The sequence below is a fragment of the Crocodylus siamensis genome, chromosome 4, assembly GCF_052110815.1.
Source record: "Crocodylus siamensis isolate JL-2025a chromosome 4, ASM5211081v1, whole genome shotgun sequence".
NCBI lineage: Eukaryota > Metazoa > Chordata > Crocodylia > Crocodylidae > Crocodylus > Crocodylus siamensis.
This window is the reverse complement of record NC_143398.1, coordinates 46711338-46728567: the sequence shown is the minus strand read 5'-3', so window position 1 is coordinate 46728567 and position 17230 is coordinate 46711338. Positions and strand designations below refer to the sequence as shown.

At 45.1% G+C, this 17230-nt stretch overlaps 1 protein-coding gene across 4 annotated transcripts in view; it reads right to left on the bottom strand.

Moving 5' to 3' along the window:
* CTTNBP2 (cortactin binding protein 2) overlaps positions 1-7500 on the bottom strand; it is a 269416-nt gene extending 261916 nt beyond the window's left edge. For all 4 annotated transcript variants that reach the window (XM_090042216.1, XM_090042217.1, XM_090042221.1 and 1 more), the window contains exon 1: positions 7472-7500. In XM_090042216.1, the coding sequence (XP_089898342.1) occupies positions 7472-7485 (14 nt within the window). In that variant the 5' untranslated portion in view covers positions 7486-7500. The remainder of the gene's footprint in view (positions 1-7471) is intronic.
* Positions 7501-17230: the final 9730 nt, after the last annotated feature.

The following is a 17230-nucleotide window of genomic DNA, read 5'->3' as shown; positions in this document are numbered from 1 at the left end:
CATCTCTCTATAGGGTAGCTGGGAGTAGTAGAGTCATTGTGGTGTACTCATTGGTGCAACACCTGTTCGAATTAAAAATCCCAGAATCCCTTTGCAATTGTTAGGGAAGAGTTGCTGTTGTTATTGTCACAGTAATAGGGCTGCTTGCTTCTAGCAAGCCCTTCAGGTCCCTTTCTAATTTAAGCCCCAGCCTTTTACCTGCCCTTGGGTGGGATTTTACAATTCTCCTAGTTTCATACACTGACCTGAGAGCACTATCTATGACAGCAACCCATCTCACTGGGCAGATCTGCTGTGAGCCTCCAACTCTTCCCTTCTGGAGCTAATGACCATTGCTACCTAGTGACAAATGGCTGTGTTTAATTAGCAAGTGGAATAAAGCATTAGAAAATAATTAAAGCACCAAACAGCTTCCATGCATGCTTAGACTTGCACTCTCTTCTGCTACAGAAAAAGTTATGTGAGCTTCTCTTGAGCTGCAGAACCAGAACAGGACCAATTTACAAGCCCTGGTGGAAAACTGCTTTTTCTGCAAGACCTACTCAGTTCATGCCTCTGCACCAGTTATTCTCTTAAGGTGCCAGACTACCTTGCCTTTAGGCTTCTATTCGTCCTGTAAGAGCTGACCCATGCCCTAGTGTCCTAGGGCGTATTTTAAAAAAATAGGCCAAAATGTGAAATCTTCCTTTTACAAAATACTTTTTTCCACACAGCTGACCAGTCAGGACAGCTAAGAAAATATGCTGAAAATGGTTGCTTCATTGTTTTGTAATGATATCCGTTCATCTTTAATGGCATGCAGTCAACAGCTTTTGAGAGAAATATGAAGGATGCTGAAACTCTCCCATTCTAACAAACAAATGTAAGAATGCTATAAATAAAACAATTTTGGATATAAGACAATATTCAGCACCATAACATACCTTCATCCATCTTCTCAATGTTCCAGCCTCTCTCTCTCTATACCAGTATATCAAACTGGAGACTTACACTCCAAAGCAAACACAGGAAGCCCTCCTGTGTGTGCCCTTGCATCCCCCCTATGCCAGGAGTCAGAAGGTGAGGCTGTATCTTGCCACCTTCCCCTCCATTTGACTTTTAAGAATGAGTGTTTATTACCTTCCATGGTTCTGCAGGTAGCACACACTCAGGAGGGCCACATCAAACATGTGGCATACAGAACAGAGAGATCACAATGCCTTTTTTAAAAGTTTCCTCATTTTGCTTCAGACAACGGTCCAGAATTCCTACCTGGCCTGCTGTAAATAGAAGAACTGCCAACCCTTTTGATTTTTATCATGAATCTATTTTTTTCATGTGTTTCTTGAATCCCCAACTCCTAAAATCAAGAACTTGCATACTTCTACAGAACCTGGTATTTTCATGTATCGTCATTTTGCAGGGAAAAGCTGGAAAATACAAAGCCAACACCACTGCTAAAAGCCCCAGAAATCAGTACAAGAAAGAAGAATTGTAGTCATCACTTTAACCCAGGAACATGATTGTAGAGCCTTATTCAAGATTTTTAAATGCATGACAATACTGCAGCAGTCAGAAAAAGACATCTGCACTATAAATTCTAATTTTAGAAATGTCTCTGTATGGACAGAGATGAGTCAAATCTCTCATTTACATAGGCTGATTTTCCTTCCAGTTGCATGAATTTTACACTAAAATGCATTGAGATTAGGGGAGTTAGTCTCAGTTTACATTAGGGTCAATGGAAAGAGAATCAGGCTCATATTTCACCAGTCCCATATTTTTAGAGAAAATGAAGCTTTTACAGCTTTCCATTCCTTGGAACAAAATTGCAGGGAGGTCTCACAAATAAATGGTATCAAGGACAAAGGAGTTACAGACTCAAGCCCAAGGGAGAAAAAAAAAAGAGCACATTTTAACATTCTAACAGTTTGCTTATTTTCCAGAAATAACAGAGGAGCAAATTCTTTTTGCAATGAACTCACATGGCAAATATATGTGAGCTTTAAGACAGTTGATTTTCACTGGGGAAAAAAGAAAAAAAAAACAAAGCTTTTTTGGCCATTGTTGAGGTTCAAACAAGCACTTTCTAGCAAGATGCATTGCAAGCCATCAGATAGGTGACAGTTTCTTATTGGATCTAGGCTGAGACTTAGCTGCTGGAAGTTTAGGGAGCAGAAATCAGGCATTCATAACCCTAACCCGCCCCCTGACCCCAGACCTTTGTGACCGGAAGTGTGTCTTCTTGCCCCAAATACTTTTTTTTTTTTGTGTGTGGGGGGAGAGGGGAGGTTGCCATCTTGGAACCAGATAAAATACAAATTATATACTAAAAATCAAACATTGATGGCTGGAAGACAGGCATTGACCGGACCCAGTCTGCCTGTGCTCCACGCCACCTGCTCACGGTACTCCAGCCATGCCTTTCTAGGCAACCTAGGTGACAGTGGCTCCTTCTGGCTGCCGCCACTCCTGGCCCCAGCCCCACAGTACCCACGCTGCACAGCCGTGACCCTGCATGTCCCACACCTGTTCCGGGATCACCCATCCATGCTCAGTAGCGGCAGTGTGGGACAGAATCTGTTGCTCAACATGGGGGAAAAGCGCCCCCACCCCATCATTGCCACCACCAGGCCATTCCTGCTGCAGCTGTCTGGAGCCCGTTCCAAGCTGCCCTGTGTCTGCTTTGCACTGCCACTCCTGCCCCACCAGGCTGCCTGGAGACAGTGGTGATGCAGGGCAGGCAGCTACACCAGGAAGCACCAGCAGTGGATAGGGGGAAGGGCTGCTTTCCCCCCATGCTGGGCAACAGCTTCTGTCCTGCACCATCACTGCTGAGCCCAGAGCAAGTGCAGAGTGCATGGGGTTGAGGCTGTGCAGTGCTGGTCCCCATTGGTACTGCAGGGCTGGGCCCAGGGGTGGTAGCAGCCGGAAGGAGCTGCCCAGGCTGCCTAGAAAGGCAGTCCAGCTGCAGAGGCACTGCAGCCCCACTGTGAGCTCAGGGGGTGGCAGGATGTGCCATGGCTGGACACTTCCTGGGCCAGGTGGGACTGAGGGAGCCCCTGCAGACGGGACAAAGACCCACCATGGGCTGGATGTGGCCCATGGGCCGTAATTTTCCCACCTCTGATTTAAAAGGTAAAGAGTTATGCAAGATACCACATTTGAAGCTACCTACATGAATTTTTGCCAATAACTTCAATGTGGCCAGTATTTTGCTCTTAATTCTACATCTTGAATAAGAGAGAGAAAATGTGTATTTCATTTATATTGGTTAGTTATGGTTAGAGTTGAGTGATGGTATTGATACAATAGCCATGAATCTAGCATATACCAAATCTATTGTCATTAGATGGAAGCAGCAAGAACACTCAGTAGTGGCAGACACTCTCTTGTCTTATTTCAGAATAGAAAAACTGAAGGAGTTAAAAATAACTGTTGCCATTTTTTTTATTTTTCCAAGCGTTGATGTTCTTTTGTACATTTCACTTATTCTGAAGTGTCCAGAAAAGCTGATAATCAGGTATTACATACCATAGGTGTTACCTCAATCTTAGCCTTAATTTGAAGACAAAAGGTAAGTACAAAGGTTCAAAAAAGCCTGAGGCAGAATTGATTCAAATCTTCGCAGGTTTTTCTAAACTGTGAAGATTGAAACGATATCAAACTGAACTGAAGTTTAGTGTTCAGGTGGCCAAGACAGGCAAAAGCCTGCACTGGTCCAGGCCAGGAGCCTGCGCGGGCTCACACACAACGTCCCTCATGTCAGACACTGCTGAACCCAGTGGATTGGTGACCCACGCCTGATTGGCTGTTGGGTCTCCCCCTCCCTACAGTTGACAGGAGGAGCTGGGGGCATGTGCCCAGCACCCGCCTCTCAGAGGTGGGCAGCTGGTGAAGGGGTATGGCTGGGTTGATCCCAGCCCAGCTCACTGGACTGTGAGGGGACAAAAAGCCTCTGCTGTGGGGGCATCTCCTCTCCCCCACTCTGTGCCATGCAGACCCTGGCTGGAGGGCCAGTGCCAGACTAGGGAGTATGTTTCCCCTCCCCCACCCTTTGGCCCCTCCATCACAGAGAGGCGGGCTGCTGGTGAGGAGGCAGGGTTGGGACAATCCCAGCCTAGCTCAACAGGCTGCAAGGGGACAAAAAGCCTGTTCCATGGGGGCTTTCCCTCCCCCTGCACTGTGCAGACCTAGGTCTGGGTGTCTGTTTCCTTGCTCCCTGTCCTGCCAGGCTGACAGGTGCAGACAGGAAGGAGACAAGGGAGCAGAAGCTTTACTGCCTCAGTTCTGTGACATCTGGGGGGCAGGGCCAGCTTTGCTTGCTGAAACAGACAGCACAGCCCAGGGCTGCAAAGCATTCTGGGATGCTGGATGGCTGAAGTAACTTGAGTTGGGAGGGGATCTAGGACAGAAGTTCCATAAACCAGTTTAATTTAAATCAGTTCAGTCTGATACTACATCTATCCAGATTTATCTTAAACCAGGTTTGGCCATTTTGAAAGTGGTTTGTGTGCACTGAACTTATGTTCTCTTATGAGTTTAGACCCATTTAAGTGATCAGAAACTGGTTTGTGTGTAGTTTGTGTCCCTAGCCTAAGAGCTGGCTAATGGTCATAAACAGGTAAATATTTCAGGCTTTTAGAAAAATATATGGACATTTACAGACTGAGGCTATGCTCTGACAGTTTATTGCAAACAAAGAAAGTCAATTAACCTATCTACAAATGCTCTGTAAATGGTAGGGAAGGCAGATGTACCCTACTTCAACTAAGCCTAGTTACATAGTGATTAATTGCACTCTGCTTTTCAAATAATGTTCTGAACATGAAACAAATGCGATTTTAATTAATGAATTACTCTTAGTTCTTCATGCCCTTTTAACAAAATATAAAGCAGTAGTAGTAATTCAGACTTACAGCAATGTAGATAGTGTCACAATGTTTGATAGTAGGGATATGTGCACACAAAGTGTGGGAAGTCTGTCTTTTCTTTTCCAAGATAAACCGCGCAAATTAATTTTCAATTTGCAAAGTTGTGTCACAATTGAAAAGCTCACTGGTGAAAAACAATTTTATCAGGTTTGCATGTTAATGTCTTTAATGGTGTCTGATATTATAACCAATTACATTTCCTTCTTATTTATCATGTCCTGTTTTGGATTTAAAGACTTTGAACCAGATCCTGTTGCCTGTGTTAGGCTCAGCACAAAATTCGGAATGAAGCCTACTCCAAAAGATATCAACTCAAGAAGAAAATCAAGGCATGCTGCAACAACTTAAAAGAGAAACATCCAGATTTCATCCCAAACATTACACAGCGTATACAAAGAGACTACCAAAGATTTTTTAAAACATCCATCGAACATAAAGAAGAAATGAAACCAATTACTTCAGGAATAACTTTTGCAACCATAGAACAACCATCAGAAAAACACCACCAATGCCATACAACATTCCAACCTCATACTCAGTGAAACTGAAAGACCAATCAAACCCTCAAATATTATTACTCTCTCCATTACCAAAACTGAAAAATCTGTCCTCTCTGAAGGCCTGAATTTCTATCTGGAAAAATACTGTAATAAAATATTACATAGTGGAGAGCTAGAAGAATTCTTTTGATGCCTCCACCTCAAGAAATATTTCCATAACCGAAATGAATCATTTCCAATAACATTTCATCCTTTGGCAACGTTGAGGAAAAGATCAGTCCCCGAAAAACAGATTGGATACCTCACAATGGACAAAATTCAAACCTTGACTGCTATATTGACTGCTTCAGGGAAAGAATGAACAATGAAATAATTAACAAAACATGCCACCGTAACAACCTCTCCCTCTCAAAGAAGGGCCATAGAATCTAAGATCCAACCACCAAATGGTAATAAAACCAGCAGATAAAGGAGGAGCTATAGTTATCCTTAACCATGAAGAGTACATAAGAGAAGCCAACTGACAACGCTCTGATACCACCTACTACAAAAAACTAGAGGAAGATCCAACTCCCCTTTTCACCTTAAAACTCAAAACTACCATGGAATCATTTCAGTCTGAACATCAAGAAAAACTACAGATTTTGATCCCCCCACTACCCAACCCAGGGATTTTTTACATGCTCCCCAAAAATCAACAAACAGGGGAACCCAGGCAGACCTATCATATCTAAGCATGGAACTCCAATTGAGGAAGTGTCAAGTTCCATCAAATCCATCCTAAAACCTCCCATCACTCAAAGAGCAAGTTTTGTCCAAGATACAACAGACTTTCTATGAAAACTTAAAAACATAGACCTCCTTCCCAGCAACACCCTCTTAACCACCATGGGCATTACCAGCTTATGTACCAACATCCCACATCAGGATGGCATCCAAGACTGCCTTAAATATCTACAAGAGCAAGATTGCAACTCAGAGTACAGACCCAAAGATATTACTGAACTTATACACTTCATCCTCACACACAACAATTAATAAACAACACCTCCTCCAGACCACAGGGACAGCTATGGGCACCAAAATGGCCCCACAATATACCAACCTTTAATGGGCCACCTGGAAGAAGAATTACTTAAGGACTGCACCATCAAACCCGTGTAATACTTAAGATATATAGATAACATCTTCATCATTTTGACTGAAAGCCTGCAATCTGATTGAATTTCTGATGCAAATCAATAATCATCACCCCACTCTCAGACTCTCTCTTGAATACTCCATCACCAACATTTCCTTTTTAGACACTATGATCACTATCCAGAATGGTAAAATACAAACCACCATATACAAGAACCACGGACCAACATACATATCCACACAGAACCAGCAATCACGCTAAACACACCAAGAAAGCTGTAACATACAGACAAGCACTCCGATACCACCAAACTTGCACTGAGAACATCCGTGATCATCACCTCACAAATTTCAAAAGGGCTTTCACTCAACAGGGACACTCCTCCAGAAAGATAAATTGCGCTTTTGAAAGAGCCATCTGGATACCACATGAAGAATTGCTGCAGTATAATAAGAAAATCCCCATGAATCGCACATTAGTTATGACATATCATCTCTCCCTGTAACCTAAATGGAAAATCCTCAAACAATTTCAACCCATGCTAGGAGAAGACTCAATTCTTAAGGAGATCTTCCCAGAACCACCCATGCTAGCCTTTAACCAAGCACCAAACCTTGCCAATCTCATCACCAGAAGCAAACTTCCTATGGCCCAAAACACACTGAATGGATCCAGACCATGCCATGGCAAGAAATATAAAACCTGCCAACACATCTCCACCATTTCCACAATAACCACACCCCACAACAGAACCAACACTATTCCTGGATTTTACATTTGCACCTCCAGAATTGTAATATATCTCATCCAGTGCACTAAATGCCCCGGCAGAAAATATATAGGAGAAACCAAACACAAATTGTGTACCAGAATGAATGCACATCAAAAAATCTATCAAAGCAGAAATACCCAATTACCTGTGGGTGCACATTTCTCACAAGATAGAGTCTTTCCCTCTCTCAGTTCTAATCTTCAAAGGGAATTTACAAAACACCTTTTGTAGATGAAGCTACGAACTTCACTTCATCAGCCTACTGGATACAGAAAATCATGGACTAAATACAGACATTGGATTTATGGCACATTATAACCCACCTATCATCTGATACCCCTGGTAACCTCTCTAAAATTTACCAGCTACATTACATCTCCAGTTCACCATTTCTCCCCACCCCCCACTGTTGCTCACCCCCTATTGCCACACATTTGCACTGACCTGTATTCTTGCATACTGGTTTTTATTCCATCCAGGAAGAGCATGAAACAACCACAGATACTCCCTCTGCCTGAAGAATGGTGTTTGTACCTGAAAGCTTGCAAAGAAGAATTTTTCCAGCTACTTTAGTTGGTCTAATAAAAGATATCAGATTTACCCAAAGAACCTTGTCTGCCTTACAGTAATAAAAGTTTTCAGGAAAAAAATGCACTCACACAGTCAAAGCTACATGAAGCAGGCTCATTTGACAGACAGATTGACCAACACACAGTGGGGCACTAATTCTGTAAGCCTAGAGGCTGAGTACTTCTCTTTGCTGTTGCTGCTGCAGCCCTCACACAGGCTCTGACACAGGGATAAGTGGCTTTATTGCATCTCAATTGCCTCTCTGGGCACTCTTAAGTATTAAAGTAACAAGCCTTAATGACATGTGAACATATGAGCCAATGTGTTCCAGGATGAACCACTTCACCACACTTAATTCAGTTGAAATGGTGCCTTTACAACAGAGATCAATAGGATTTAGCAAATGTGTTATAATGAGAGATATCTTAAGTAGATTCCACTGTATTGGTGGACAAATATTTTAAAAACCTTTAAAAAATCAAGTAAATTTCAAACTGAAAAATTGGACTGTTTCAGTCCCCAAAGCACTGTTTCTTTTTAATTCTCCAAATGAGATTTTAGTGCAATTGGCATTAACTTCAAAAAGGGTTAGTTTACATCACAGAAATCTGCCAGCAGAGTTATGTTAACCAACAAGGGTGAGAGCTCACACCCATAGCTGGCGTAGCAAAGCTGGCAAAAACCCCAGTGTGGATACAGCTCTGCTGGAAGGAGGCAACTTCTGCAATCAAGCTGGTACATCAGCACAAGACCATGCCATCAAAGCTGTTCTGATGACTGAGGGCACTCCAAGATTGAGTGCATGCTTGGCAGATTTGCAGATGACACCAAATTGGGTTGAATTGCAGATACTTTGGAGGCTTGGGCTACGATCCAGAATGATCTGGATAAATTGGAAAAATGGGCTGCAATCTTATCAAATGAAATTCAGCAAGGAAAAATGAAAAGTCCTGTACTTGGGATGGAACAACTACATACAGAAATGAAGACTGGGGAGTGACTGGCTGGTGGTAGGACTGCTGAGAAGGACCTGAGGGTTATAGTAGACAAGAGGTGGCCAGCTGGTGGTGCGCATTGCCACACCTGGCTCTAATGTGAAGTGTCTGGCTCTAGAGACAAAAGTAGTTTATGCATATGTGTGGGTTTTGGGTTTGCTTTACTGATACAAGACAACTTTTCACAGTGAAAAGGAACATACAAAAATTATGATGACAGTAGAACCTGGGCAGAGACAGATTCCCAAGTCTTTGCAAATAGGAAGCACTGCAAACTAGCTAGGGGAAGGAGCCCCAGTGCACAGCTGTGCAGGATTGCAGAGGTGCACCAGCTGTTGGCTGTGGCTCTTATTTCAAAGGGCCCAGGTTTGCCAATCAGCTACACAGGACGTGTTGTAGAAGCACAACAAGCAGCTGAGTGGCTCCTTCTGGATCTGGCAACGTCCTATGAACCGAGTAAATTGTAATCCATCCCAATCTGAAATATCCAAGTTCTGTTGTTAGGAGTGGCCTTAGACTAGACTATTGGATGCTGGGGAAGGAACAATGTAACAAGAGATAGCTGTCACAGAACTTTCGATCCCTGGAGTCTACTTAAGTCAGGGGTGGGCAAAATAACTCAGAGAGTCACAGTGAACGGATCTGTGTTATCTTGGCGAGAAGCGGGCAGAATTGTCCCACAGGGGTCAGTGCTTGGTCCAGTACTTTCAACATCTTTATTAACAATTTGGATGTGGGGGTGAAGAGCTCACTGGCCAAGTTCGCAGACGACACCAAGTTATGGAGGAGCGTGATCATGCTTGAAGATAGGCTACAGTTACAGGTGGACTGAGACAGGCTAGCAAGTTGGGCAGATTGGAATCTGATGAAGTTCAACATTGCGAAATGTAAAGTGCTGCACTTGTGGATGAGCAACCCCCAACACACCTACAGGCTTGGCAGCACCAAACTGGCTAGCACCACGAATGAAAGAGACCTAGGGGTAATAACAGACCTGGTAACAGCTTACCACTACACTAGGGGAGTATATCAAGGGGTCAGTGAGCAACTGTTCACCAGGGCACCCAAGAGGAAAACCAGAAGTAATGGCCACAAACAGAAGATCAATTCAGGCTCAACATTAGGAAAAACTTCTTCATAATCAGGGTGTCCAGACTGTGAAATAAACTCCCTCCAGAGGTGGTGCAATCACCTACCCTGGAAATCTTCAAGAGGAGACTGGACAGTCACCTTGCTGAGGTCACCTGACCCAGTTATTTTTCCTCCTTGGTGCAGGGGGCTGGACCCAATGATCTTCTGAGGTCTCTTCCAACTTTACAATCTATTAATCTATTAAAAATATGTCCCCCCAGGCACTTTCATCTAGCCTAAGGCTCCCCCCAACAAATTGTGCTCCAAACCAGCCCTTTCTCCCACGAGGGAGGGAGCAAGGCAACTACACCCACCCAACGTATCCTATTATGTCTTGCTCCCTCATGGGTGGAAGGGCCTGGCTCTGCTAGCACAAGGCCTGGCTGCTTCTGCAGGCTTCCTGGGGTCCCGCTTCCTCCAGGCCGTGGGTGTCTGGTGCCTCTTGACACCAGTCAGCGACCGGGGGGTGGGGGGCTGGTGGCCGATCACACTGACCGGGGGTTCTTTGCCCCCGATCTCACTCAGTGAAAAGTGGCTACATCACTTCCAGAAGCGGTGTGGCCACTTTTGCTGGTGGCCCCAGTCCCCAGCCAGTGCTCACAAGGGGGGCACTGGTACTCTCGCCTGCCCCCCTGCCAGCTGGTTGAATGGGGAGCACGGCCTGATGGGGTGCACCGGCACTCTCAGGGGGTGCACGTGCACCCCTGTGCACCCCTTACAGGTTGCCACTGCTGAGAGTGCGTAGGGCAGGGCTGCAGCTGGGCGGGGGCACGAAGCCCTTGCCAGGGGGGCAGCAGCACTACAGAGCTTGGCTGGGCAGTGTGTGGGTGTGAGGGAGGAGGGGTATGATGACCCCTCCCCCCCCAATGGCATGCAGACCTGGCAAGTAGCAGGGCAACAGCAGCAGGGGGCAGGGCACTCTGCTCCGCACTGGTACCTGGCTCTGGCCAGTTCTCTGAGGAGCACAGCCCCAACTGGGCCATTTGTTTCCTTCACGCTCCCCACACTCATGGGGCACATGAGAGAAACCCGAGGCACTGGAGTGGGCTGGGGCTTATTCTCAGTGCCTTGCAATCTTATCTACTAACCAAATAACCTTCTTAAAGCAACAGTATTATTTATTTAGAATCAAATTATTTCACTGAAAACAGATGCTAGACAGCAAACAGCATGCAGATGCCAGATTTTCTTTTTGCAAGATTTTCCACTCTCTGGGAGTTAGGAAAGGCTTCAGTCACTTTCAGGATACTCCTCCAAGCATTTCTCTGTGTCTAGGTGTCCCCCTGAGAGTTCCCAATGACTGACTCTTTCCTCCCCTCCTGCAAAAGGGCTTTTTTAATGTTATAATTCCTGATTCTGTGCTCCCAGCACTGGGCAATCTTTCCCCTCATCCTGGTCCTAGAATTGTGCCCTGCAATTGCCTCAGTAGCATAACTATGAGCAGGCAACCAGGGCACCAGCCCTGGTACTGATTTGGAGGGTGTGCAAGAATGGTTGCTGCAGCCCCTGTCAGCGCTGCATAAGGTATAGAAGCTGCTGGTTATGTGTCTCTGAACTGCTTTGTCAGTGTTTGCTGGAAGATTGACCACAGTAACTATAAAGGACCATCTCATCTCCCTGTTGAACCGGGGACCACAGCTGACAAAAGATGCACTCTTTCTCTCTTGAGTTGGTCACATGCAAGCCTTGCTATAGGCAGAGTGAATGGGCAGAGGAATCCAGAACACGTGCTCCAGCACCAGTCACACACTCCTGGAACGGCAGGGCATGTGCTAGGGGTTCCTTTAATACTCTTCTTAAATTGATATGGTAGATGCAGACAAATCAGGAACAAGACAGCAGGGCTTTTTCGAACATGGCATGGACAAGTCAAGTTGGTCCTGAGGCTGCTACAACCATTGGGGCACCTTAGATGCTGTAACAACCCTAGGTTAATTGAGTTGTTTTGCATCATTTGTGATTCTTCAGACAGAGTGACCTGGTGGTGCCCATCTCCCTTCAGGTATGAATAGCCGTTGGTTCACAGGCAGCTCATCTGCCTTTTGACATGTCTTGTCCTGCTGAAGTCCACACACCTTCCTCACTTTGGCAAGCACAGGTGGGGGCACTGGTTTAGTCACCAACAACCCGACCATGGAATAGGTTGTACTGGTTTACATGGTACCAGAAAGCAGACCAAGAGAGTCCTGGCCTGACTCCCATGATAATTGGCTTTACTGCTTCCCTGGTTTCAACTTAGAAAAATACAGGACAGAAAAGTCTTATAACCCAGCATACAACTTCATCTGACCAGATCACACACAAAGTTCAAAATATAATACATCTCAGTGTTCTTGTATTATAACATATGAATTCCAGGTCTGTCATAATATCATTGGTCTAGCCAAAACACTCAGTGATGGGCAGATGAACAAGCAGAAAAAAAACTCTTATACTTTCTTAAAGGTGAATAAAAACAGAGCTGAAACACAAAAATAAGGTCAAGAGTTAGAGTAGTGCCCACTGTGGAAGCAAGTCAGAAGTGAAGGTACTCTTATATCTGGTGTTAAGCAGACCAAAAGGGGGTTGCTAGGCAGCCTTATTAGATATAATATAATTTCCCACGCTCTGACAGGTGGTTACGGTATTTCTAGAGATGCTCTGGTATCTATGAAGCGTGGGAGAGTTGATTTCACTAATGTTTAAAGCAGCTCCTTGAACATTAAAAAAACCCCCAAAAATCAAAAAAAAAATCAAGGAATGTGATTTGAATGTTGAGAAGGTTCAACACTGATGAATCTGTTTTCAGAAATGATATACACCCACCCTTTGGCTCAGAGCACAAATAAGGCAGTACACAAGAGTTACAACAGGATAAACTGACCCTTGTTTTATCAATGTAGTTGGTTGCCATGAGATTTTCTACATTGGCTGCCACACAAATCCTAGACACAAACACATTAGCATATGAGTACTCCTATAAAAACCCAGAAACAGTACTAATATCTAGAAGATTACTGAAGACTAAGAAACTTTGTGCCTTCTGTTAAAAACTCTGATATTGCAAAATGCCCGTGGAAGCCTTTTTGCTCAGAACCTTGCCCACTTAGTCAACCTACTCCTGAAAAACCACAAAATAGAGATATTTATGATTTCACTCACTTCAGAGCTTTGGACCTGGAACATGTGGTGCTCCCCGTACATTGCAGGGAACTGAATGGTGAGAAACCTGTAATATATTGGGCACCCATGTTCTTGGTATATTTTCTGAAAGCTGAGGAAGCCAAATGCCAGATATTTAGAACTGCCCGTGGCTTGCACGTGCACTTGCAATGTTAGCCTATGGCATGTTGTGCAAGTGGGCAACTGGACACCAAACTAGTCAGTTGAGTGTCTAAGTACTGAAACTGCACATGCATTCAAGGCATAGTTGCAGAAATACTGATAACTGAACATTACAGTGATACTGTAAATCTTTGCCTTTACAGTATTTAAAATCTTGGCCAGAAATGGAAGCAGTGGGTCAGAAGGCATTGAATAGGAGTAGCAAACAGAAAATGATGAAAGATGCAAACTGACTGAAAACAGTAAAGCAATTGAAAAATGGTCCTATGTCAAGAACTACGTTCCTACTACTCACTCTGATGGACAATGAAATTGGCCAGGGAGTCATGAAACCTAGTGAACCCAAGGGTGAGAAAACTGATTAAATGGAAGGGGGCAAAGGAACTAACACGGCCAAAAGTCGTTTCCAGAGGCAGAATGCAGCACATGTGCACATACCCCTCCCCACACACATCTACAGTTGAAAGACAAGTGATTGACAACGTAAAGGAACCTATCACAAGGCGAGATTATACTTCTCCTTCTTTTGGCTGTGCTACTGATAAAATACTGGGTGAAAATAGAGGCAGTGCTCAGGCCACCACTTTTCCAGTCCTCAGGTCTTCAGGAATATTGGTGTAGGGATCCATATATATGATTTAAAAAAATGCAGGCTGGCACTCAAGTCCCTCTGCAAAATTTTTGTGCTGTGCTGGTCACACTGGCCTTTCACTAGTTACATTGCACCGAGTTATTATTATTATTATGATTTACTTGTAATAAGGCTATGGACTGGGACTTGGGAGACTTAGGTTTTGTTCCTAACTTTTTTGGGCTCTTGAAGGATTTGGTCAAAATTATACCTCCCTTGTCCTTTATGCAAACTGGGCACAGTGATACTGATCTCCCTTGTAAAATGCTTCAAGGACTATGGATGAAAAGTGCCAAACAAGAACTAGGTATTTTTGTTATTTTTGTTACACCCTGCATGCACAGAATGTACCAGGGCATTCACAGAACTTGGCAAGCTGTAAAAATGGCCAAGGCATGCTTTCTTGCTCACAAGAAGAGGATCTTTTGGTTAATGCTTTCCATTCACTGGAGTATAACCTTCGAGTAAGTGGGACGGTTGATTATTTCCAGCATCCTTATGGACTTCACAAAGCACTGCTGATATTTCACTTCATCATCCAGAGATGCCAAATCACTTTCACTTACATAACCAGGTCACTGCACCTTCTTAATTTTCCTTTGATTCTGTGTCATTTAGTAGGACAGCAATGCTGATGAATAGTGCCGTTCTGTCCTCTTACTCAAACCAATGAGGTTTATTCAATCTGTGATGGTCATTGTATCGCAAGACATTTTGGTTTCATCTTCCTGCATCACCATTGTAGCATCCTGTTTTTATATCATGCAGTGAGGCCACTGATAGACTTTTTGTTATGAGCCAATTTCTGATGCCCTGCCTTGTATATAATGTTGTACCATTTGGTGTTCTGTCAGCTAGCCAAGACCAGGCACCCACCAACAATATGTTGGATCAGGTCACTGATGAAAATACATGATCTGCATGTAATGCACACCTTCTTTTAGGATATTTTTTCTGATTAGTTTTTGCAAATCTGGTCCACAATGTAGCACACTCATCCCCCTGTTTTACGCAAGAGCTTTTTGTGTCTCCACCAAACAGACAAGTGCTAACAATCAATCTGGTCCATGAGAGTACAGGTGGTGCTTTCTTCAATCCTCCATAGTTTTGGGCTATGGGCTGAGGAGGGAGAGGAGGATCGAGGTAGTGAACCTAAGACTGCAGCATTGGTGTCATCAGGAAGGCTTTGGCTTCCATGACCACAGTCCACTCTTTTGTGGGAGAGGCAGTGAGCCGCTGGGAAGGGACGGCCTCCACCTCTCTCCACTGGGGAGGAGGCTCTTCTCAGCCAGACTGACTGACCTGCTCCACCAGGCTTTAAGCTACGCCTGCTGGGGGATAGGGGGACCACTGCCACTGCTGGCCTGCTGAGCAACCCTTGCAAAGCCAGCAGGCCAAGGCACTTAAGGGAGTCCATCCCTGCCCCAGTCCTGGAACAAGCTGTAGGCAAGGCAAGGACCCCTAAAGGGACACTTGCTTACCTGTACACAAATGCCAGGAGCTTGGGGAATAAACAGGAGGAACTTGTCCTCCTGCTTAACACAAATAATTACGATGTCATAGGGATAACAGAGACCTGGTGGGACTCCACCCATGACTGGGCCACAGGTATAGATGGCTGGCTATACACTGTACAGGAGGGACTGAGTAGACAAAAGGGTGGGGGTGTAGCCCTCTATGTCAAGGAAAGCTATGCGTCTCTGCAAGCCGACACTGGCGCCCAGGGTGGATGACTGGAGATCCTCTGGGTTAAAATCCATGGGGAACACGGCACAGGGGACACAATGGTGGGAGTCTCCTACAGACCTCCCGCCCAGGATCAAGAGCTTGACCAGGAGTTTGCCAGGGAATTGGCTGAGGCCACAAGCTCCTGGTACATGGTTGTCATGGGAGACTTCAACTACCCAGACATCTTGTGGGAAGAGTGCTTGGCCACCTCCAAGTGGTTGAAAGATTTCTATTGTGCGTGGATGAGCTCTATCTCATGCAAGAAGTTTATGGGCACTGCTCGACTTGGTTCTGGCAATGGGGGATGACCTAATCAGTGACCTAATGATCAAAGGGAAGCTGGGTGACAGTGACCACGAGCTGATCACCTTCACCATCTGCCGTAAAGCTGGCAAGTCGGTCAGCAATACAGAAGTTCTCAACTTCAGGAAAGCTGACTTTGACAAGTTCAGATGGCTTGTCAGTGAGGCCCTAAAGGGCCACAGCCCAAAAGGGATGGGAGTTCAGGATGACTGATTGCTCCTCAAAGGAGTGATCCTGGATGCCCAAGCAAAGTCATTTCCATCTCAGAGGAAAGGCAGCAAAAGAGCACAGCAGCTCCCTTGGCTCTCCAGGGAACTAGTGGACCTCCTGCATTTAAAATGACAGACCTACAAAGGATAGAGGACTGGATCCACCTCCAAGGACGAATGCTCTGCACTGGTTCTGACCTGCAGGGAGAAAACCAGGAAAGCCAAGGCTGCGACAGAACTTCAACTAGCTACAAGTATCAAGGAAAATAAAAAGGCCTTTTTTAGATCTGTGGGGAGCTGGAGGAAAGGCAAGGGCAACATTGGACCCCTGCTAAACCAGACGGGGCTACTGACAACTGACACCAGGAAAAAGCCAACCTATTACATAGGTACTTTGTGTTGGTCTTTCATCAGTCCCATGGGACGCCCCTGCCCATTATAGGCCAGGGAGGCCCAGGTAAGGGAGATTCCCTGCCCTCCATCAATGCTGACCTCATGAAGAAACATCTTGAGAGGCTGGATACCTTCAATCAGCCGAGTACTCAAGGAGCTGGCTAGCATCATAGCCCAGCCTCTGGCACGGATCTTTGAGAACTCCTGATGCTCTGGTGTAGTGCCCAAAGATTGGAAGAAAGCCAATGTGGTACCTATCTTCAAGAAAGGGAGGAAAGTGGATCCGGCAAACTACAGGCCCATCAGTCTAACCTCTATCCTGGGGAAGGTCTTAGAAAAGATTATCGAAGAGGCCATTCTTAACAGACTGGCCATTGGCAACATCCTGAGGGACAGCCAGCATGGGTTTGGTGCAGGTAGGGCTTGCTTGACCAATCTTATTTCCTTTTAACCAGGTGACCTATCACCTAGACAAGGGGGAAGAGATTGATGTCATATATCTTGACTTTAAAAAAAGCCTTTGATCTAGTATCCCATGATCACCTCTTAGCAAAACTGGCCAACTGTGGCCTCAGCCTCAACACAATCCACTGGCTAGGGAATTGGCTCCGTGTAGGACC